Source organism: Triticum aestivum, chromosome 5D (assembly GCF_018294505.1).
Source record: "Triticum aestivum cultivar Chinese Spring chromosome 5D, IWGSC CS RefSeq v2.1, whole genome shotgun sequence".
Lineage (NCBI taxonomy): Eukaryota > Viridiplantae > Streptophyta > Magnoliopsida > Poales > Poaceae > Triticum > Triticum aestivum.
Genome location: NC_057808.1, coordinates 324,855,549 through 324,878,355, shown reverse-complemented (window position 1 = coordinate 324,878,355; position 22,807 = coordinate 324,855,549). Strand labels below are relative to the sequence as shown.

The 22,807-nt window shown below is 48.0% G+C and overlaps 3 protein-coding genes and 1 pseudogene across 5 annotated transcripts; 1 reads left to right on the top strand and 3 right to left on the bottom strand.

Moving 5' to 3' along the window:
- The first annotated feature begins 3,636 nt into the window (after window positions 1-3,636).
- LOC123121487 (dihydrolipoyllysine-residue acetyltransferase component 4 of pyruvate dehydrogenase complex, chloroplastic) lies at window positions 3,637-6,640 on the top strand. Of its 2 annotated transcripts, none has more exons than XM_044541483.1 (6): window positions 3,637-4,712; window positions 4,825-5,016; window positions 5,120-5,207; window positions 5,283-5,381; window positions 5,630-5,713; window positions 6,358-6,640. In XM_044541483.1, the coding sequence occupies exons 1-5, from the start codon at window positions 3,861-3,863 to the stop codon at window positions 5,674-5,676; spliced, it is 1,278 nt and encodes a 425-aa protein (XP_044397418.1). In that variant the 5' UTR covers window positions 3,637-3,860; the 3' UTR covers window positions 5,677-5,713; window positions 6,358-6,640. The 2 variants fall into 2 exon arrangements, with proteins under 2 accessions (XP_044397418.1, XP_044397417.1); XM_044541482.1 differs by having other exon boundaries at window positions 3,639-4,712; window positions 5,283-5,353.
- Window positions 6,641-6,745: 105 nt separating this feature from the next.
- On the bottom strand, window positions 6,746-7,547 carry LOC123121488 (heavy metal-associated isoprenylated plant protein 25). 2 transcript variants are annotated; one of them, XM_044541485.1, is made up of 3 exons: window positions 7,374-7,547; window positions 7,204-7,285; window positions 6,746-7,120 (listed from the first exon to the last, which is right to left on the bottom strand). In XM_044541485.1, the coding sequence occupies exons 1-3, from the start codon at window positions 7,383-7,385 to the stop codon at window positions 6,927-6,929; spliced, it is 288 nt and encodes a 95-aa protein (XP_044397420.1). In that variant the 5' UTR covers window positions 7,386-7,547; the 3' UTR covers window positions 6,746-6,926. The 2 variants fall into 2 exon arrangements, with proteins under 2 accessions (XP_044397420.1, XP_044397419.1); XM_044541484.1 differs by having other exon boundaries at window positions 7,204-7,288; window positions 7,374-7,530.
- Window positions 7,548-8,411: 864 nt separating this feature from the next.
- On the bottom strand, window positions 8,412-12,509 carry LOC123124785 (uncharacterized). Its single transcript, XM_044545338.1, has 6 exons — window positions 12,003-12,509; window positions 11,220-11,278; window positions 10,878-11,006; window positions 9,733-10,761; window positions 9,429-9,645; window positions 8,412-9,312 (listed from the first exon to the last, which is right to left on the bottom strand). Exons 1-6 carry the CDS (start codon window positions 12,376-12,378, stop codon window positions 8,585-8,587), a joined length of 2,538 nt encoding a protein of 845 aa, XP_044401273.1. The 5' UTR covers window positions 12,379-12,509; the 3' UTR covers window positions 8,412-8,584.
- Window positions 12,510-18,439: 5,930 nt separating this feature from the next.
- On the bottom strand, window positions 18,440-22,533 carry LOC123124784 (uncharacterized; annotated as a pseudogene).
- Window positions 22,534-22,807: the final 274 nt, after the last annotated feature.

Genomic DNA, 22,807 nt, shown 5'->3' with positions numbered 1-22,807 from the left:
TCCAAAGCCACATTGAATTCCTCACGAGAGACCGCGGTTCCCCCATCGGCCGTAGACGAGAACAGATTCACACCGGAGTGCTCCTCCCCACCGTCTATGGTGTCAACCATACTGTTCAGACGGCAAAGTCCTTAATAAAGAGATGAGGCTCTGATACCAATTGAAAGGATCGATATAGTTGACTAGAGGAGGGTGAATAGGCAACTTATAATTTTTAGCTTTTCTTTACCAATTTAAACTTTGCATCAAAGTAGGTTGTCTAGATATGCAACTAGGTGAGCAACCTATATGATGCAACAACAACAAGCACACAAGAAAGCAAGGGATATAACACAAATAAGCTTGCACAAGTAAAGGCACGAGATAACCAAGAGTGGAGCCGGTGAAGACGAGGATGTGTTACCGAAGTTCCTTCCTTTTGAGGGGAAGTACGTCTTCGTTGGAGCGGTGTGGAGGCACAATGCTCCCCAAGAAGCCACTAGGGCCACCGTATTCTCCTCACGCCCTCACACAATGCAAGATGCCGTGATTCCACTATTGGTGCCCTTGGAGGCGGCGACCGGACCTTTACAAACAAGGTTGGGGCAATCTCCACAACTTAATTGGAGGCTCCCAACGACACCACGAAGCTTCACCACAATGGAATATGGCTCTGCGGTGACCTCAACCGTCTAGGGTGCTCAAACACCCAAGAGTAACAAGATCCGCAAGGGATTAGTGGGGGGAATCAAATTTCTCTTGGTGGAAGTGTAGATCGGGGCCTTCTCAACCAATCCCTAAAGAATCAACAAGTTTGATTGGCTAGGGAGAGAGAGATCGGGCGAAAATGGAGCTTGGAGCAACAATGGAGCTTGGGGATGGAAGAGATGGTCAACCCAGAGAAGAAGACACCCCTTATATAGTGGAAGAACAAATCCAACTGTTATCCACCAACTCAGCCCGCGAGACATGGTACTACCACACTGGAGACGCGGTACTACCGCGACGGCACACGGTACCACCGCACGGCACTGCGGTAGTACCGCCCATGCAGCAGTATTCAACCTAGCCCTGATGCGATGAAGCAGAGGGCGGTAGAACCGCTGGCGCGGTACTACTGCTCCCCCTTGCTGTACTACCGCAAGGCAGGGATAGACCAGATTTGGGACGGCACGGACATATAAAAATACATCCGTGGCAACTTCCGCTGAGTTGGGATCTATGCAAAAATCCGACACGGTAGTACCATAAGCCAGGAGCGGTACTACCGCGCGGGGCGCGGATGTAAAAATTTACATCCGCCCCTACTTCCGCGCAAGCTGCAGAGCCTGGCCAGAGGCCACAGTACTACCGTTTCAAGGAAGCGGTACTACCGTGGGCACTTGCGGTACTACCGCGCCGGAGGCCGGTACTACCGCAAGGGCCTGCGGTACTACCGCTCCTAGGAGCAGTACTACCGCATGCCCCAGTTCAGCATTCATGGCATTTTGCATAGACAAGGAAAGACGGAGGATGCTCCAAAAAGCCAAAGGAAAGGTGGTGCAAAGGAGTAGACGAGTACGTGATGATTCCACCCAAACCTTTCCAAAGCGGACCCCCTCTTAATAGTACGGCTTTCCTACGACTCAAATCCACCGAAAAGAAACGTAGAAAAACGCCGTCTTCAACATTCTTCGAGGGGCACCAAATCATCTTATGCCTAGTCATGATATGTCTGAAATACTCAATGCACACGATTAGTCCGCAAGAGCATTGTCATCAATCACCAAAACAACTAAGGGATAAATATGCCCTTACACATGTGCGTAGGATTTTTTTTTGAAATTACTGCGTTCCCCAACAACAAGGTGTTCGACAAAATGCTTGCAAGGTATGTATTGCTTGAACTTCACATTTTTTACATGAATTTGGTGCATGTTGTTTGTAGTTTTTATAGCCTAGTTTAAATTGAACATTGTAGATGAGTTCGTAATATGATTCTTCCGAAGAAGAATTTGATATTGAAGAGGAGGATCTTGCAATGATCCTAGCTATGCACATCAATAAAAAACCGAAGCACGGTGGTTCGGTTATGGGACGGCAGAAAATTTGGAGGGATAGGATCGATGTCCACCACAGATTGATGAGGCACTGTTTTGTGGATAATCCCGTGTACCCCGAGTCGTACTTCTGACGCCGGTTTAGGATGAGCACCGAGTTGTTCAGGCGCATTGCAGAGAAACTAGCGAGCCATGATCGGTTTTTTCAGTAAAGGAGGAATGCCGCCGGAGAGCTCGGGCATAGCACCTTTCAGAAGGTGACAACCGCTTTGCGTATGTTGGCATACGGTCCCGGCTGATCTAGTTGATGACCACTTGGACATGGGTGAGAGTTAAGTCATCATGTGTGTCAAGCGCTTCGCATTCAGAATTGTGCAAGTGTTTGGCCCGGAGTATTTGAGATTTCCCAATGCTGAAGACGCCGCAAGGCTTTTGGAGATGAACAAAGCTCGCGGGTTCCCAGGTATGCTTGGCTCAATAGATTGCATGCATTGGAGTTGGAAGAACTGTCCTACGGCATGGCATGGGCAATTCCACGACAAAAAAGGGTTTCACTATAATCCTTGAAGCGGTGGCCCATCACGAGAGTTGAATTTAGCATGCCTTTTTTGGAATGCTTGGATCTTTGAATGAATCAACATTGTTAATCGGTCACCACTGATGAATAAGATTGCAAACGGTGAACTGCCACCGGTGCAGTTTGTAGCAAATGGCCATACATACAACTATGGCTACTATCTTGCAGATGGCATCTACCTAAAGTGGCAAACATTTGTGAAGCCGTTGAAAAAACCGGAAGGTAAGAAAAATCTTGATTTTCACAATGCTCAGGCGGCAGCTAGAAAAGGTGCGAAGAGAGCTTTTGTGATTTTGCAAGCCCAATTTGCCATTGTGAGAGGACCGGCTAGATTTTGGGATCAAAAGATGCTTTCATACATCATCCACGCTTGTGTGATCATGCACAACATGATCATCGAGAATAAGCGTGGCCAAGATTTAGACTACTCTCAGTATGAGCTCTTGGACATCTCGTGCGAGTGCGGCGGAGGGCTGCCAGGGTGGCCCGTTTTGTTGCCTCCTATCATGCCATTCGACGTGCCGAAACGCATGATGATCTTCAGAAGAATCATATCAATGAGTGGTGGGCATGAAATGGCCGACAAAGAGCATCATGATTTGTATGTTTGATGCTGTATTGTTGAACTATTTGTTCTATTGCACGATAAACTATTAGTTTAAGTTGTAATAATAAAATTAAACTATTTATTGTTGATTTATTTTGTTTTTCGTCGCCCAAAAACTTACTATCAACACGCTACAAACGTTTTTTAATACGCCGCGTGTTGCCCGGCTGTTGAAGATGCTCTTAATGTGGAAATCGAGGCCCCCAAACCTAGACGACCATGCCCGATCCGACCCGTGGAAAGTTCCATCGCACAATTAGCCGAGCAAAGTTCTATCTGCCACGGTCCCCGTCTGGACCGGGAGATCATGATCTGACGGCACCAGGAGAGCCCACGTATTGCGGAAAGGGGTGCCACTTGTCTCAGTCTTGACCGCGAGATCACGATCGGACGGTGCCTAGAGAGCCCACGTATTACGGAACTAACTGGCAGAGTCGCACCGTCTGGTTGGTTGGCGGTTGCCTTCACCGAATGACAACACCTCCTCCCCCCTCACGCCACCGCCGCCGCCGCCGCGCTCGCTCGCCGGATTCCGCCGCATTTTTTTCCGGCCCGAGCCCTCCTCGCCCCGTCCCACAGTCTCACTGCTGCGGCAAGCTCCTTATTCCAAATTTCGCCACGACGAGCTGACATCGGCGAGTGACCCCACCCGCGGGCCATGGCGTCGCTGGCTTCTCTCTCCATCTACACCGTGCCGGGGCGCGCAGTCCGTGCGGAGTCCGTTCAAGCCCCTCGCCGGCGGCGTATGGCGGTGGTGCGGGCGAAGGTGCGCGAGATCTTCATGCCTGCGCTGAGCTCGACGATGACGGAAGGCAAGATCGTCTCCTGGACGACCGCCGAGGGAGACCGCGTCTCCAAGGGCGACCCCGTGGTGGTCGTAGAGTCCGACAAGGCAGACATGGATGTGGAGACCTTCCACGACGGCATCATCGCCGCCGTCCTCGTCCCGGCCGGTGGGACCGCCCCCGTCGGCGCCCCCATCGCCCTCCTCGCCGAGTCCGAGGAGGATGTCGCCCTCGCGCAGGCGCGTGCCCAGGCCCTATCCAAGGCCCTGGGCGAAGAAACCCCTCCGCCCCATGCTGCCGCCACGGCTCCACCTACCGTGGCTCCTGCTCCGGCACCAGTGACCGCGCCCACGAATGGCATCGCTACGCCTCATGCGAAGAAGCTCGCGAAGCAGCACAGAGTGGACATCTCCAATGTTGTCGGCACAGGGCTAAACGGCCGCATCACGGCGGCTGACGTTGAGGCAGCCGCTGGCATCCAGCCAAAGCCAAAGGCCGCTCCACCTCCACCCCCTGCAGCTCACTCTGCGCCTCCGGCTGGCATACCATTAGTAACTGCAGTCAGACAACCAGGACTGCTTCCTCCAGTGCCTGGTGCGACTGTGGTGCCATTCACATCGATGCAATCGGCGGTGAGCAGGAACATGGTGGAGAGCTTGTCAGTGCCAACGTTCCGAGTTGGGTATGCCATCAAGACTGATAAGCTCGATGCACTCTATGAGAAGGTATCATTGCGATGAACCTTCGACAAAATATTGAATTGCATAGCTAGATTCTTGAGATACTGCTCAGGTTTTCACGTGTGTAGTGACAGTTTGATTAAAATGGATTGTGCAGGTTAAGTTGAAAGGAGTTACAAAAACATTGTTGCTGGTGAAAGCGGCAGGCATGGCACTCGCTCAGCACCCAGTTGTGAATGCCAGCTGCAGGGATGGAAAGAGCTTCAGTTACAACAGTAGTATCAACGTCGCGGTGGCGGTTGCCATTGAGGGTGGCCTTCTTACGCCCGTGTTAGAGGATGTTGATAAGGTATATGCTTACTGCAATAGCTGTCTTCTCTATTAAGAAACGCAACATTTTAGCATGTGAGTACATCAGCTAAAAAACTCAAAAATGAAAATTAACATGGCAGTTGGATATATATCTGCTTGCACAAAAATGGAGAGCCCTGCTCAAGAAGACACGTCTGAAGCAGCTCCAACCAAATGAATACAACTCAGGTAGGGAACATGTGTCGTGTTTGACATGTGGTTTTCACTGGAACTGTGCTTACATGGAGATCTGCTGATGTATAGGGACGTTTTCGCTGTCCAATCTTGGTATGTTTGGGGTGGACAGATTTGATGCAATCCTTCCACCTGGTCAGGTGAGTTATTTTCCTGATCTCTGCTCAGGTGGGTATGAAATGCAAATAGAATTGCATCTGTGCAACATAAGAACTACTCTCTCCGTTCCTAAATATTTGTCTTTCTAGAGATTTCAACAAGTGACTACATACGAAGCAAAATGAGTGAATCTACACTCTAAAATATGTCTATATACATCCGTATGTGGTAGTCTATTTGAAATCTCTAAAAAGACAAATATTTAGGAACGGAGGGAGTAACAATTAAGAACCACTGAATGTAAATTCTCGGTGCAGGGGGCTATCATGGCTGTTGGAGCATCGAGACCTACTGTTATTGCTGACAAGGATGGTTTTTTCAGTATCAAGAATGAAATGCTGGTTAGTTTGCTTTTCAGTGTGTAATTTAGATATATCAAAGCTGACTGTTTAGCAATATATCCTTACGCATTCAACAGATATTAATGTGTGAACCCCTAGCACATGTTGCTGAAGTGTATTATCATATATAATTTGCGTAGGCCCTCCTGAGGCTATAATCATATAATTTGCAAGAACGATAAGCATGCAAACTTGGTTGATTATATAAGAGGTTTGTAGTGATGTAGACTAATTTCAGGTTCATGCTACAGTTAAGTATGGCTGCAGGATGTTCTTTTTACCTGAGCTGGTTTTTAAAACAATTTGGTAAAGTTTGGTTTGGTTCTATAACTGCAAACGCGTTTTAGTTTGTGACATTACTATTTTAATTTTAGTATGATGATATCATATCACTAGAAATGCTTTGTGGCAGTTATCAATAGATACTGTATGTCTCCTGATTCTTTTCAGACTGTACATTCTAAGTGCTAACCTACAAATGATGTGTTTATTCTGAATTTTTCTTATGATTGTGCTTCAAAGTATTATAACATGCAGCTGTTAGACCTTTAATCCTTGAGTTGTGACACCATGATTTTTGAAGTAGCAAAATTCCATCGAAATGCAGCTCATGAGCCTAACTAAGTTGCTCATATCCTTTTCAGGTCAATGTTACTGCTGATCACAGGATTATATATGGCGCTGACTTGGCAGCATTTCTGCAAACATTTGCAAAGATTGTCGAGGACCCTGAGAGCTTAACACTGTAGAAGAGAAGTTCCTCGGAAGTGTGCCCATGATTTATCTGGTTCCAATTGGAACATGATAGGAATAATGTTATGGAGAATTTGCAAAGGCGTTAAAAATGTAGAATAGCCACAGATAATTCTGTGTACTCCTCTTTTTTGGATGTAGATACCCTGATTCAGCAAGCCATGAATAATTCTACTCTTTGGGGTGTTAATAATAATGCAAAAGATATTTACATTCAGAATAGTGTCAACCTAAAAACAAAGATTGCTCGTGGCTTGGATGATGCTGGTCGGCAAGAAGTCAAGGTTAAGCAGGCCGTCAGTGGTGAAGTTCACTCAAACAGGTCATGAGGAGTACAGACCAAAATGATGATTTATAAGCTCTCGCACACAAGAAGGGGTAAATCCTCTGAAAAGTTTCAGGTTACAGAAGCTAGCGGGAGCAGCATCCGAGTGCTCTGCCGGTGCACACAAGGTAGGTTTCAGTTTGGGGGCATCTGCCCACCGCCGGCGCCCTGCTCGTCGCCGCCCCCTGGCCCTGCGGCCTCCCTGAGCTCCAGTATCTCGACGCGCCGGTTGGTCCGCTTCCTGATCTTGATGGCCACGTCCTGCGGGCTGAAGGCGCCCCAGACGCTCACCCGGCCGTGCTTCCGGTCGATCAGGTGGCTCTCCAGCTCTGCCAATTTTGGTTCAGATAACACAGAGCAACACACGCAGCAACTTGAGAGGTCTGTGGAAAGAGGAGGGCGTAGTACGTACCTTGCATCTGGAGCAGCGCCCTCCTGATCTTCTGGTAGCACCCGTTGCAGTCTATGCTCATCCTCAGGGTCATGCAGTAGAACTGCTGCAGGGCACAGGAGACACAGAGTAAGAGAGGTGCACCACATCACTGCTTGCTGCTGCCTCCCAAGATGTTCATATGCACATACCCTGTAGTCCATGAAGACGGAGGGCTGCTCTTCCTCGGCGGCGGTGGCGGCGGCGGCGACTTACCGGAGAAAGCTTCGGGTTCCGGGGAACCAAAGTTGCGAGGAAAGCAGGGAACCTTAGGTGCAGAAAGTGGGGAATTAGCGCTGCTTAAGAGCCTCTTTTTATGGCCACTCGCTTCGTCGTTCCCTCGTGGGCTCGACGTGAGCTGTCAGAATCCGATTCTGCTTCCCAGATTGTTCCTTTGCTATCTGTTATTCGGATCTTTATCAGTTGCTGGTAGGACCTGCAAACGTGCTCTCGGTATCTATTTTATAAGTTTGGCGAGGCAAAAAGTTCTGCATACGAGATACCTGTAGCCTGTAGGCTTGTGGAAGATATATTCCTTCAGGCTCTAGCTTGCACTACTTGACAGTTCACCTTTACGCCTCGGACCCGTCCCAGAGGTTAAAAAAGAGATGAAAATCTGGAGAAATCATGGTGAAAAGACGAACGAAGATGACGGGTAGATTTGTCAGCGAGAACAACCTAGGAAAGGTTACGCAAAATCTGTGTGAACATATCCGAGCTTTTCTGGTTTTTACATAGCATCAATCTTGACTCTTCCATCCTTGTGTGCGCCGAGAATCCGAGTTCATCTTTACAAACGGAAACGAGGATCATTGTGCGCTGATGATGGTGGAAAGTTGCAGGCCACCAGATTATCTAGCCGGCGAGTTTGACGCTGCCAGTTTCACCAGGAGATCATACAGTGAGGAAAGCAGCGACCCAGTGAAGTGACACTAGAATTTGGTGTCCAGACAGCGAGAACTGCTCACAACCCGCTGCATGCTTGGGCAGGATCAGATTCCTGGGCCAGTTTGGGGGGCTGAACCACCAAGCCAACAACCTGCCTGGCTTTCTCCTTTGGATGCATGATGATACACAGACCGCTTGGTTTACTCCAGGAAGAAGAAGAAAAACAAGATTCTTTTTAGGTGAAAAAAACAAGAATTCCTGACAAGTAGTTGACAGACACCAAACATGAGGAGCAAAACATAGGACGAATGTCTCCTTTTATTTCAAGTTCAGAAAGCACAGACAACTAGTATGTGCCTAGAATGGTAATAAAAAGCACGCACAAATGCAATAGGCGAATGCGCGAAATGTTTGAGAAACGGTGGTTCATGAATGGAAAGTTGAGGCCAGACTTGATCATATCCTGCCACCAGCTTCAGTCATCTATGGTCAGGTCGATCACCTCCGATTCGTCCAGGGCGATGACAGGAGCCTCGCCATTGGTCACGCATATCTTTTCCATGGGCACTGGATTCACCGGCGCAGCACCTCCACTGGAGGCAGAGCCACTGGTGCCTCCATGGCTGCTGCTCTCCGAAGACCCCATTTTCTTTGTGCCAGAAGATTTTCGAGCCTTGCCCTTGCGTTCAGCGCCATTCAGGCTGTCAGAGTTTGTAGGATCAACCCGGCACAGCTTGGCATCAGCTGAGCCGCCGCCGTGGAGCATGCCATCTCCCTCCGCTGCGACTGGTTTTGCAGCTTCATCAACAGGACCCTTGATCTTTTTGGCCTGCTCCTCCAGCCTTTTTTCCTCGAAAGAGTAGCCCTGAGCCAGGAACCTCTTCCGTGGAGGAGCAGAGTTTGCAGGTTCATCGTCACCTTCCTCCAAAGGCTGCACCAGTCCTGCGGTTGGCGCAGCCAGCTCTGCGGCTGCGACGGCCGCCGTCTGGCTAGACTGCTCACCCATCTTCTGAGCCTTCTGTTTTGAAGAGCTCTCACCACCCTTGTTCATTGCAGATTGCTGGACGCCCTGCTGCTTCTTCAGGTCAAGGGTTATCTTGGCTGCAACATCCTTTCTTGCATCTAGAGGCATCCATTGCTCCTCATGCCACTCAAATGACTTTCGCAGACACTCCACTCGGAGCTCCACAAGTCTCCCCTCCCCTGGAAATTTTGGCAAGCATCAGGAAGAGCTCCAGTCCAGTGTTCTAAGTACCAACCGGATATATACTACTATTAACTGCTAGCTAGGTGATCGAGAGAGTAGGCAGGCAGTTCACCTTGGAGATAAACTTGGACGTGGCCAGCAGTCTCCTGCTGCAGCACGATCCCCTCCCACCATCCGCCATTCAGCCGCGCGTCCACGATGACCCCGACAGCCACCGGAGACTCGATCTTCCTGTTGTGTCTTGGGAGGTGTGGGCGAAGCATGTGCCTTTTAGTAAGGCGTATGCCCAAGTGGTCAGGTTCTGCAATTCTTGCAACATTGAGCCATTCCTGCAAAACAAGAAAACTCATGTTGAGTACATACAGCATCATCGTCAACACACGCAGGATACCAGAGAAAGAAGAGGAAGGACCAACCCTGAGCTGTCCCTTGCCCTCGGAATTCAGAAGGTCTTGGTACCGCACCATGACCTTGTTATCTTTCTCCCTCCTATTGAGTACCACACATTTGAACCAACAACCCCTCACGCTGCTGTCTTGGGACAGGGCTTCAAGACGGCAGCCGGGCTGGAACATCTTCTCAGGGTTCACCATGGTTGACGCATCATTGGCTGCTGCATTACACGTACTAGTACCACTTGGGGGCGGCTGATTATGCACGATGGTCTGACAGTTCACCACGCTACAGGGAACGACACTGCTTTCGATGATCTGGCCATTGATGGTGCTCTGTGGAGTCATGCTACATGGAGGGGGCATCTCCTTGTGCTTCTCCATGGTTTTGTTGTCACCGATAACAGTGCTGGAAGTGGAAGTAGTTGCGCTGCATGGAGGAGGCTTCTGCTTCTCCATGGTTTTGTCATTGATAACAGAGCTGGAACTGGAAGGAGTTGTGCTGCATGCAGGGGGCTTCTCCTTCTGCTTATGCATGGTATTGTCACCGGTAACAGTGCTGGAAGAACCAGCATGGTTCTCGGCGGCCAGACCAGTAATGGCAGCTTTACCGTTGTTATTAGGTGGCTTGGCCTGCTCCACCGTCGACGAGGATGCGGCAACAATTTCCTTTACTATCTCCTGCTTTGCATATCCATGGAGCTGCGCGATGTCAAAGGGCCCGACAGTGTCATCATCGATGCATCGACGACATACATAGGGCTGCCAGCTACTGCACCCTCCATTTATTTTCTTGAACATCTCAAAGTGTTGTGGATTCAGGACCACTGCCACCCCCTCCACAAATTCAACCCTCAGATCTTGCAGCCCATATCCAAAGAAGATCTCCCTACAATAAAGATCTGGGGGCAATGCAACACCGTGCTCACCATCAGGTTCCTCAAACCATCGTACCAGCACCATGTTCTTGGCACTGCCATCTTCGTACATGTCTTCCACATAGGCAACATGGCTCTCTCTCCCTCCACTCTTGATGAACACAAAATCATGAACCTACCAAGACATATAGTGCACGACACAATTAATAATAGATGTAAACCAAGATATATAGATCCGTCCGTATGTGAAAACAAACAAAGAAAACAAGGGGGCCGTCGATGAACATGTACCGAAATTCTCATTCCCTCTCGGCAAAAGGATTTGTAGTGCTTGCGACGTTGATCAAGATGGGGCAATTTGCATATCCATGTGAACCCTTCTTTATTTTCCCCAACAGTAGAGAGTGTTGAGGGGGTATCCTGGATGAACAAATACATTTTTTTTGAACACCACCTTACATTAATTAACCATCGCGAAACTTACAATCGTTCAATACAAAATTCACCACACAGGACGGTACATCATTAACAAGAATACCATCAGACCTATTGTCAAAACTAAACTTTGCTATTAGATGAGCCACCACATTGAGAGGAAGCATTTCTCAGGAAGACGCTTGAGATTGTATGTACCTTAGATGCACCATCATGGTAGTCGGGACAAGTCAATCCAAAGGCTCCATACGGGGGATCTACAAAGACGACAACAATGGAAGGCAAGTTAGGGGATTTCTATCCACATCATATTGGCCTCACAAGACCAACACAAGAGGAAACACATAAGTTAAGCAAACACTAATCTAAAAAAAGTTAACCAAACACAAAAGGAAATAAACGCATAAACCAGATCTAGCAAATTAACAAACACATACATCAGGAATTAAACAAGCCAAGATAGATCACATATAGGGAGATGCATGAGAAAAGGAGTAGATCTAGAAGATTAGACAAAAGATATCTAACAATAAATTACTTGTCGTTTTGACAAAAAGGAGTAGATCTATTAGATTAGACAAAAGATATCCCAAAGTACTGCTAATAAAGGAAGGGGATAGAAGGAGAGCACTACAAGATGGTCATGGATATCATCCCCCTTGTACTGAATCTTGGCACCGAACAAAAACGTGACGAAACATGAGTAGAAACTGATCTGGCTGGACATAGGAGCAGCGTGTGTATTAACGCTAAAAAGCTCCTAAACATTCAGATCCAAACATTAGAAACACAAGAAAAAAGAAGATCGGATCTTGTGTTCGAGATGTAAACCCCTACTAAAGACTGACCAAACATTCATATCAGTCGTTAGAGATGCATGGTGAAAACTCTAGCGGCCTGATCCGTTAGCTTAATCATGTATGGTACAAAAACCACCAAAAATATTCACCACTAGGGCATGAAAAAAGGAGCACGTAGTACCTGAGACGAGCGAGGTGAGCCAGTCCATGACCTCTTTCCTAGACTTCCACCTGATCTGAGTGATCTCCAACGCCAGCGTCGCCACCCTAGCAGACGCCGACCCAGACTTGAGCGCCGTCTGGAGGGATTGCAGGAACTGCAAGTCCGCTGAGTACAGCATGTTCCCAGGTCCCCAATACTTACCCACCACCGCCAGATCCCTCTCGCTCTTACCGCCGTCCTGGGGTGGCGCGCGGAGGAGGAAGTAGCACACCTTGTGCTCCTCGCCGTTGCCGTCCTCTAGCATGATCTCCTCCTCCCACCCGACCCACTCCCTCACCGCCATCTTAGCATTACCCTCGTCCACCACAGCAGCCGGATAGCGCGAGCTACTCATGGCCTTCTCACCTGGCTGGCGGTGGACGATAGCGAAACGGGGAACCGGCGGAGGGTGGAGGATGCTTCAAACGGGTGGGGGCCAAGGCCAGGGGGCTCATTAGGGACTACTATTTCTGGACCGAATTGTTGTTCCTGTGAACACATTGTTCGAGAGATGGGGTCTTGGGGGATTTATAGGAGGAAATGCGAGTGGTTTTTCACGGAGAGTGTCCTCAAGTTATGAGGATTTCCACTTCGAGTGAAGCTTGCCGAGAGCTAGGAAGTGGCAGTTTAGTCCCCCCTCAAAAAAATGTGGCAGTTTGGTCCTCATTCTATTGGGTAGTCCTGTCCAAGGGCTCCAAACGTTTTGCATCCATGGTGAAAATGGCGGGCATGCTATGTGATGGTGGGGGGGGGGGGGGTTGACAGGCCACTGATACATCGACCGAAGGTGTAGTGTATTCTAGAGTACCAAGAGAGGACAAAATGCTTATAAAAAGTAATGAAAGGAGCGCAATAAATTTATATATGAAGGACCATAGTATAAAACATGTTGATGACAATGATACGTCTCCATCGTATCTATAATTTTTTTATTATTTCATGCCAATATTATACAACTTTCACATACTTTTGGCAACATTTTATATAATTTATTGGACTAACATATTGATCCAGTGCCCAGTGCCAGTTACTGTTTGTTGCATGTTTTTTGTTTTGCAGAATATCCATATCAAACGAAGTCCAAATGCGATAAAAATTTACGGAGGATTATTTTGGAATACATGTGATTTTGGAAGGTGGAATCAACGCAAAAGGAGGCCCACAACCCCAACAAGACATCAGGGCGTGGCCTAGCCCCCTGGCGCGTGGTGGCCACCTCGTAAGGCGGTTGCTGCCCTTCTTCGGGCGCAAGGAAGCTTATATCCGAAAAAAGTTCGTGTTAAAATTTCAGTGCAATCGGAGTTACTGATCTCCGAATATTTAAGAAACGGTGAAAGGCCGGATCTGAAGAACGCGAAACAGAAGATAATAGAGAGGTAGATCCAATCTCGGAGGGGCTCTCGCCCCTCAACCGCCATGGAGGCCATGGACCAGAGGAGAAACCCTCCTCTCATCTAGGGGGGAGGTCAAGTAAGAATAAGAAGGAGGGGGGCTCTCCCCCCCCCTCTCCCAGTGGCGCCGGAGTGCCGCCGAGGCTAGGATCGTGATGACGATCTACATCAACAATCTTGCTACCGTCAACACCAACTTTCTCCCCCTCTATGCAGCGGTGTAACCTCTCTATTCCCCCTGCAATTCTCTACTTAAACATGGTGCTCAACACTATATATTATTATCCAATGATATGTGGTTATCCTATGATGTTTGAGTAGATCTGTTTTGTCCTATGGGTTGATTGATGATCATGATTGGTATGAGTTGTATATTTTATTCGGGTGATGTCCTACTGTGCTCTCCATGTCGCGCAAACGTGAGGGATCCCCGCTGTAGGGTGTTGCAATACGTTCATGATTCGCTTATGGTAGGCGGCGTGATTGACAGAAGCACAGACCCGAGTAAGGGGGTTGTTGCGTATGGGATAAAGAGGACATGATACTTAATGCTATGGTTGGGTTTTTACCTTAATAATCTTTGATAGTTGCGGATGCTTGCTAGATGGCCTCTCCCATCGGATGAGTTCCTAGTTGACAATGGCTAGGAGTGGTTATTGCATTTTCTTATCAATTTTTTGATGAGGTTCGGGACATGGTGATCATGGTGGTTTGGCGAATTTGGCAACTGCGGACAGATCAATCACATGGTTTGAAGGGTTCCTGTTTGTTGCATGTTTTTTTTGTTTCGCAGAATATCCATATCAAACGAAGTCCAAATGCGATAAAAAATTACGGAGGATTATTTTGGAATATATGTGATTTTTGGGAGGTGGAATAACGCAAAAGAAGACCCACAACCCCCACAAGACACCAGGGCGCGGCCCAGCCCCCTCGCGCGTGGTGGCCACCTCGTAAGGCGGTTGCTGCCCTTCTTCAGGCCCAAGGAAGCTTATATCCAGAAAAAGTTCATGATCAAATTTCAGGGCAACCGGAGTTACGGATCTCAGGATATTTAAGAAATGGTGAAAGGCCAGATCTGGGGAACGTGAAACAGAAGATAATAGAGAGATAGATCCAATCTCGGAGGGGCTCTCGCCCCTCCACCGCCATGGAGGCCATGGACCAGAGGAGAAACCCTCCTCCCATCTAGGGGGAGGTCAAGGAAAAATAAGAAGGATGGGGGCTCTCTCGCCCTCTCTCTCGATGGCGCCGGAGTGCCGCCGAGGCTAGGATCGTGACAACAATCTACATCAACAAATCTTGCTATCGTCAATACCAACTTTCTCCCCTCTATGCAGCGGTGTAACCTCTATATTCTCGATGCAATCCTCTACTTAAACATGGTGCTCAACACTATATATTATTATCCAATGATATGTGGTTATCCTATGATGTTTGAGTAGATATGTTTTGTCCTATGGGTTGATTGATGATCATGATTGGTATGGGTTGTATATTTTATTTTGGTGCTGTCCTACGGTGCCCTCCGTGTCGCGCAAACATGAGGGATCCCCGTTGTAGGGTGTTGCAATACGTTCATGATTCGTTTATGGTGGGTGGCGTGAGTGACAGAAGTACAGACCCGAGTAAGGAGGTTGTTGCGTATTGGATAAAGAGGACTTGATACATGCTATGCTTGGGTTTTACCTTAATGATCTTTAATGGTTGCGGATGCTTGCTAGAGTTCCAATCATAAGTGCATATGATCCAAGTACAGAAAGTATATTAGCTCATGCTTCTCCCTTATATAAAATTACAATAATGATCACCGGTCTAGTTATCGATCACCTAGGGACAAATGACCTTCTTGTGTGACAAAAGCTATCTACTACTTTTATTATCTTGCAATTTATTCATAGTTTTATTTTTGCAAAGTACTTTTAGTTTTATTCTTGTTCTAGGTAAAGCAAACGTTAACTGTGCGTAGAGTTGTATCGGTGGTCGATAGAACTTGAGGGAATATTTGTTCTACGTTTAGCTCCTCGTTGGGTTCGATACTCTTATTTATCGAAAAATGCTACAAACCGATCCCCTATACTTGTGGGTTATCACACAACATGTTTATTTTTTGGGTCAAAAATAAAAAGACATAGAGTGGTCATACCAAAGTTGTTTTCTATTCACTTAAAGAGCATGAGGGAGGTGTGGCCCCGTGGTAGGATACTTTGGACCAATTTTATTAGAAATTTTATTGTAATAAATGCCTGTGTTAATTATTTTCTTATTTTACCTAATACCTTCTAAAGTGGCACGACAATTGCCATAGCCACCTGTGCGTTTACACCCCTTGGTTGCTCTACGGTGTCTCCTCATCTGTTAAGGCTGGATACAACTTTTCCGTTTGTGTCTCCTCATCCATCCATCCTCCATAGCATATTGCATTAATTTCTGCCAGGCAATTGCCTCTCTATATCTCGTCCTCTTCCTTCATGCTGCTCCAAAGAAAGAAAAAGTAAGCTTTCTTCCACCGATTTTTGTCCATGGGTCCTCTACACCTACACCAAGTAATATTGCACCAGATACGTCCATATGGTGCATGCAGCTTCCCTTTTTTGCCATCCTCTGGTGCGCATGCAATGCATGCTATTAATTCCTACGAGTTCTGCATTGTATATGCACTTTCTGCACTTCGTGCTTTGATTTGCTTTGATCCAAATCTGCTACACTACTCCTTAATTGGCTTACGATACATTTTCCAAATAATCGTCGATCATATGTGATGTACCTAGGGGGGATGTTTTGGCACAGAGCGCGCTTTGGGATGGGTCAAACCATAGGATGACCCGCAAAAAAAGAGTGCTAAAGGAGAGAATAAATTTACCCCCTCCGTTCCTAAATATAAGTCTTTATAGAGATTCTACTAGGTGGACTACATACGGAGCAAAATGGATGAATCTACACTTAAAACGCATCTATATACATCCGTATGTGGTTCATAATAGAATCTCTACAAAGACTTATATTTAGAAACGGAGGGAGTAGATATGAAGGGCTATAGTGTAAAATATGTGGATGGCAACACTCTTATTGCTAGGGTCAAAAATAAGAAAGTCCTATGGTGATGATAGCAAAGTTGTTTGGAGCTATTCACTCAATGGCCGCGAGGGGATGTGATCCTATGCATAACATACTTTGATCAAATCTTATTAGATATTTCATCGTGATAAATGCTTGTCTTAATTATTTTCTTATTTTAGCACCTACCTTTTTGACTGACACGACACTTGTCATGGCCACCGGTGTGTGTACACCTCTTCGTTGCTCTACGGTGTGACAGTTGTATAACAGGCTAAAAATAAAGGCTGGTTACAGCTTTCCCGTTTTTGTCTCCTCATCTGTCCGTTCTCCTCAGCCTATTATTGCATCATCAATTTTCTGCCAGGTAATTGCCTTTCTACATCTCGTCCTCTTCCTTCATGCCACTCCAAAGAAAGAAAGAAAGGTAAGCTTTCCTTCACTAATTTTTGTCCATGGGTCATCTACACACACAGGATACTTTCATCTGGTGCATGCACCCTTTTTTCCATCCTCTCGTGAATTTGCTTCCATCCAATCTTCTACTACTCCTTAATTTACTTACGATACATTTTCTAGATCATCGTATGCACTGTGTGGGCGGGATGCTTTGGCACAGAGCGCCTCTTCGGGACGGGTCGAACCATGGGATGACGCGCAAAAAAGAACTAGATAATGATGTGTGGCATGTACGCACAATTGTTGGTGACCGGCATCCAAGTTGGCACTGCGAGAGAGGCCAGTAGGCCGTTGTTGGGTGCAGCAAGCAACCGGCTGGTGCAATCCTCATGTCCGCTGGTTCGTCGGCGTCTGGATGTGCCTTCCAACCACGGCCAGGAACGGCCCGGAGCAACAGACGCACGCACACGGATTGGGTGAAGCACCAGCCACGCTGCCTATTCTTGTGCTAGGGTATCTAGATGATGTGTTGAATCGTATTGTAATGCCTGCTTATACGAATAAGGATGTTCAACAAAATGACTGCTTGTCCCAACACCGCTCTAGTGACAAGTGGCATGGAAGATGACATGTTCGGGCACTGGGCTGTTAGCAGAGGCATCATGACTTGTTGTTGAGGCGAAACAGCTGAGGCTCTTGGCCTCATCTAAAAAGAGTTTACTGCAACTACCTCTATCTGCCATCAATTCTAGAAGTAGAAATTTACGCTTCAAGCTCAGAAAACAATGTTGTTTGGTGTATCCGAAATTTACTAGTGTAGCCTATGAGACGCAAAAATGCTGGAATTTGATCTCACCAATGCCATTCTTCTCTTGTACATACTAGTATCTCTTATGTATATCAAGTACCATTCATTATGCCGATAGATATCGATACACTAGTGGTGACACAAGCCTCACAATAATAAAGACATGTATGCGCCACAAGAGGCTTCATCTTTGTCAGCGAGAACAACCTAGGAAAAGGCTAGGCAAAATCTGTGTGAACATAACCGAGCTTTTCTATCTAGTTTCTCATGGCATCAGTCTTGAGTCTTGACTCCGCCAGCCTTGTGTGCGCTTAGAATTAGAATCTAGACTTCATCTTTACAAGCGAAAACGAGAATCATCATGCGCTTTCGCGGTGATAAGTGATGATAATGGTGGAAAGTTGCAGGCCACCAGATTATGTAGCCGGCTAGTTTGACCCTGCCAGTTTCACCAGGAGATTAATACTATATGCAGCAAGGAAAGTGGCGACCCAGTGAAGTAGTAAGACTACAATTTAGTGAGAACTGGTCACAACCTGCAGCATGTTTGGGCAGGATCAGATTCCTGGGCCAGTTTAGGAGGCTGAACCACCAAGCCAACAACCTGCCTGGCTTTCTCCTTTGGATGCATGATGATACACCGCTTGGTGTACTCCAGGAAGAAGAAGAAAAGCAAGATTTTTTTTGAGTTAAAAAAAACAAGAATTCCTAACAAGTTGACAGACACCAAATAACATGAGGAGCAAAACATACGACGAATGTCTCCTTTTATTTGAAGTTCAGAAAGCACAAACAACTATGTGCCTAGAATGGTAATAAAAAGCACGCACAAACGCGATGGGCGAATGCACGAAATGTTTGGGAAATAACAGTTCATAAATGGAAAGTTGAGGCCAGAAAGACTTCATTACATCCTGCTACCAGCTTCAGTCATACATGGTCAGGTCGATCACCTCCGATTCGTCCATGGCGACGAGAGGAGCCTCTCCATTGGTGACGCATACCTCCTTCATAGGCACTGCTGGCTTCACCGGCGCAGCGCCTCCACTGGAGGCAGAGCCACTGGTGCCTCCCTGGCTGCCGCTGCCCTCCGAAGACCCCATTTTCTTGACGCGAGAAGATTTCGCAGCCTTACCCTTGCGTTCAGCGCAGTTGAGGCCGTCAGAGTTTGCAGGATCAACCCGGCACTGCTTGGCATCGGCCGAGCCGCCACCACGGGACATGCCATCTCCATCACCCTCCTCACGTCACTGCTGCAGGCTTGCCTTGTCTGGAACTGTCTTGGCAGGTACATCAGCAGGACCCTTGCCCTTTCTATCCTGCAGCAGCCTTTCTTCCTCGGAAGGGTGACCCAGTTCTAGGATCCTCTTCCGTGGAGGAACAGAGTTTGCAGTTCCAGGATCCTCCCGAGGTTGCAGCAGCAGTCCTGTTGGGCTTGCCGCGGCCGCGGCCGCCGCCTTCTGCTTCTTCAGGTCAAGGGTTATCTTGGCTGCAACATCTGTTCTTGCATCTAGAGGCATCCACTGCTCCTCACGCCACTCAAACGACTTGTGCAGAGCGTCCACTTTGAACTCCACGAGTCTCCCCTCCCCTGGAAATTTCAGCAAGCAAGCATGCATGAGGGAGAGCTCCAGTCCAGTGTTCTAAGTTCTATGTACTACTACCATTACAAAGAGAGCTCAAAGCCGGCAGTCAGTTCACCTTGGAGATAAACTTGGACGTGGCCGGCAGTCTCCGGCTGCAGCACGATCCCCTCCCACCATCCGCCGTTGAGCCACGCGTCGACGATGACCCCGACATCCACCGCAGAATCGATCTTCCTGTAACGTGATGGGAGCTGCGGGCGGAGCATGGGCCTTTTGGCAAGGCGAATGCCCAGGCGGCCAGGCTCCGCAATTCTTGCAACTTTGAGCCATTCCTGCAAAACAAGGAAAGGAAACTCGTGTTGAGCACAACATCATCATCATCGTCGTCAACACATGCAAGATATATATACCAGAGAAAGAAGAGGAAGCAGGACCGACCTTGAGCTGTCCTTTGCCCTCGGGTTTTCGAAGGTCTTGGTACCGCACCCAGATCTTGTCATTTTGCTCGTTCCTCTTGAGTACCACGCATTTGAACCAACAGCCCCTCACGCTGCTGTCTTGGCTCAGGGCTTCAAGACGGCTGTCGGGCTGGAACATCTTCTCAGCAGGGTTCACCATGGTTGACGCATCACTGGCTGCTGCATTACTAGTACCACTCGGGGGCGGCTGATTCTGCACGGGGGTCTGAAGTTCACCACGCCGCGGGGAACGACACTGCTTCCGACGGTCTGGCCAATGGTGACACTGTGTGGAGTTGCGCTGCATGGAGGGGGCATCTCCTTCTCCTTCTGCTTCTCCATGGCTTTGTCACCCATAACAGAGCTGGAACTGGAAGGAGTTGCGCTGCATGCGGGGGGCTCCTGCTTCTGCTTCTCCATGATTTTGTCACCGATAGCAGTGCTGGAAGCAGTTGCGCTGCATGGAGGGGGCTTCTGCTTCTCCATGGTTTTCTCACCAATAACAACGCTTGAAGGAGTTGCGCTGCATGGAGGGGGCTTCCGCTTCAGCTTCTCCATGGGTTTGTCACCCATAACAGAGCTGGAAGGAGTTGCACTGCATGGAGGGGGCTTCTGCTTCATGGTTTTGTCACCAATAACAGAGCTGGAAGGAGTTACGCTGCATGGAGGGGACATCTCCTTCTGCTTCTCCATGGTTTTGTCAACGATAACAGAGTTGGAAGCAGTTGCGCTGTATGGAGGGGGCTTCTGGTTGTGCTTCTCCATGGTCTTGTCACCAACAACAGAGTTGGAAGGAGTTGTGCTGCATGGGGATGGAGGGGCCATGTGCTTCTACATGGCTTTGTCACTGATAATGGCAGCACTGGAAGAACCAGCATGGTTCTTGGCGGCCAGGCCAGTAATGGCAGCTTTACCTTTGTTGTTATTAGGTGGCTTGGCCTGCACCACAATTGCCTTTACAATCTCCTGGTTTGCATATCCTTGCAGCTGCTGCGCGATGTCAAAGGGCCCGACGGTGTTATCCTCGATCTGCCGACGACATACAAAGGGCTGCCAGCTACTGCGCCCTCCATGTATTTTCTTGAACATCTCAAAGTGCTCTGGATTCAGGACTGGGACCACCGCCTCCAAAAATTCAACCCTCAGATCTTGCAGACCATAGCCAAAGAAGATCTCCCTGCGATAAAGATCGGGGGCAATACAACACCGTGCTCACCGTCTTGTTCCTCGAACCATCGTGCCAGCACCATCTTCTTCCCGCTGGCATCTTCGTACATGTCTTCCACATAGGCAACATGGCTCTCTCTCCCTCCACAATTGATGAACACAAAATCATGAACCTACAAAGACATATAGATGTAAAGTTGTAAACCAAGATATATAGATCTGTCCGTGTGTGAAAACAAAACAAGAAAACAAGGGGTAAGTTGATGAACACGTACCGAAATTCTCAGTCTCCCTCGCCAAAAGGATTTGTAATGCTTCCGACGTTGATCAAGATTGGGCAGTTTGCATATCCATGTGAACCCTTCTTTGTTTTCCCCAGCAACATCGAGGATACCCTGAATGAACAGCCAACGTTAATTTCGTTGAGAGGAAGCATTTCTCAGGAAGACGGCTTGTAAGATCGTATGTACCTTAGATGCAGCGCTACCACCATCATGGTGGTCGGGACAAGTCAATCCAAAGGCTCCATACGGAGGATCTACAAAGACGACAACAATGGGGCAAGTTAGTCGATTTCTATCCACATCATATTGGCCTCAGAAGACCAAACACAAGAGGAAACATCTAAGTTATCCAAACACTAATCTTAAAAAAAGTTAACCAAGCACAAAAGGAAAGAATCGCATAAATCAGATCTAGCAAACCAAACATATACATCAGGAACAAGCCAAGATAGAAGATACATAGGGCGATACATGAGAAAAGGAGTAGATCTATATATAAGATTAGAGAAAAGATATCTAACAATATGTTGTCATCATCTTGACAAAAAGGAGTAGATCTATTAGATTAGACAAAAGATATCCCAGAGTAGTGCTAGTAAAGGAAAGGGATAAAAGGAGAGCACTGCAAGATGGTCATGGATATGATCCCTAGCTTGTACTGAATCCTGCACCGAACAAAAACGTGACGAAACAGTAGAAGAAACTGACGATCTGGCTGGGCGTAGGAGCAGCGTGTGTATTAACGCTACAGAGCTCCTAAACATTCAGATTCAAACATTAGAAACACAAGAAAATAGAATAAGAATGGATCTTGTGCTCAAGACATAAACCCCTACTAAACAGTAACCAAACATGATCAGATCGATCGTCGGAGATGCATGGTGAGAATTCTAGCGGCCTGATCCGTCAGCTTAATCACATGGTACTAAAACGACCAGAAAAATTCACCACTAGGGCATGGAAAAAAGGAGCACGTGGTACCTGCGACGAGCGAGGTGAGCCAGTCCATGATCTCCCTCCTGGACTTCCACCTGAGCCCGGTGATCTCCGACGCCAGCGCCATCACCCTAGCGGATGCTGACCCAGACTCCAGCGCCGTCTCGAGGGACAGCAGAAACTGCACGTCCGCCGAGTAGGCTATGTTCCCAGGTCCCTAGTACTTACCCACCACCGCCAGATCCCTCTCGCACTTACCGTTGTCCTTGGGTGTCGCGCACCAGAGGTAGTAGCACACCTTGCACTCCTCGCCGTCGTCGTCCCCCAGCACGACCTTCTCCTCCTCCCACCCGACCTACTTCCTCGCTGCCATCTTGGCATTACCCTCGTCCACCACAGCCGCCCGAGAGCGCGAGCTACTCATGGCCTTCTCACCTGGCTGGCACTGGCAGTGGACGACAGCGAAACGGGGAAGCGGCCGAGGGGAGGGTGATTCAAACGGGAGGGGGCCAGGGACAGGGTGCTGTTAGGGACTACTATTTCTGGACTGAATTCTTGTTCCTGTGAACACACTGTTCGAGAGATGGGGTCTTGGGGGGATTTTATAGGAGGAAATACTGGTGGTTTCGCAGAGAGTGTCCTCAAGTTATGACGATTTCCACTTAGGGTGAAGCTTGCCCAGAGGTGGGAAGTGGCAG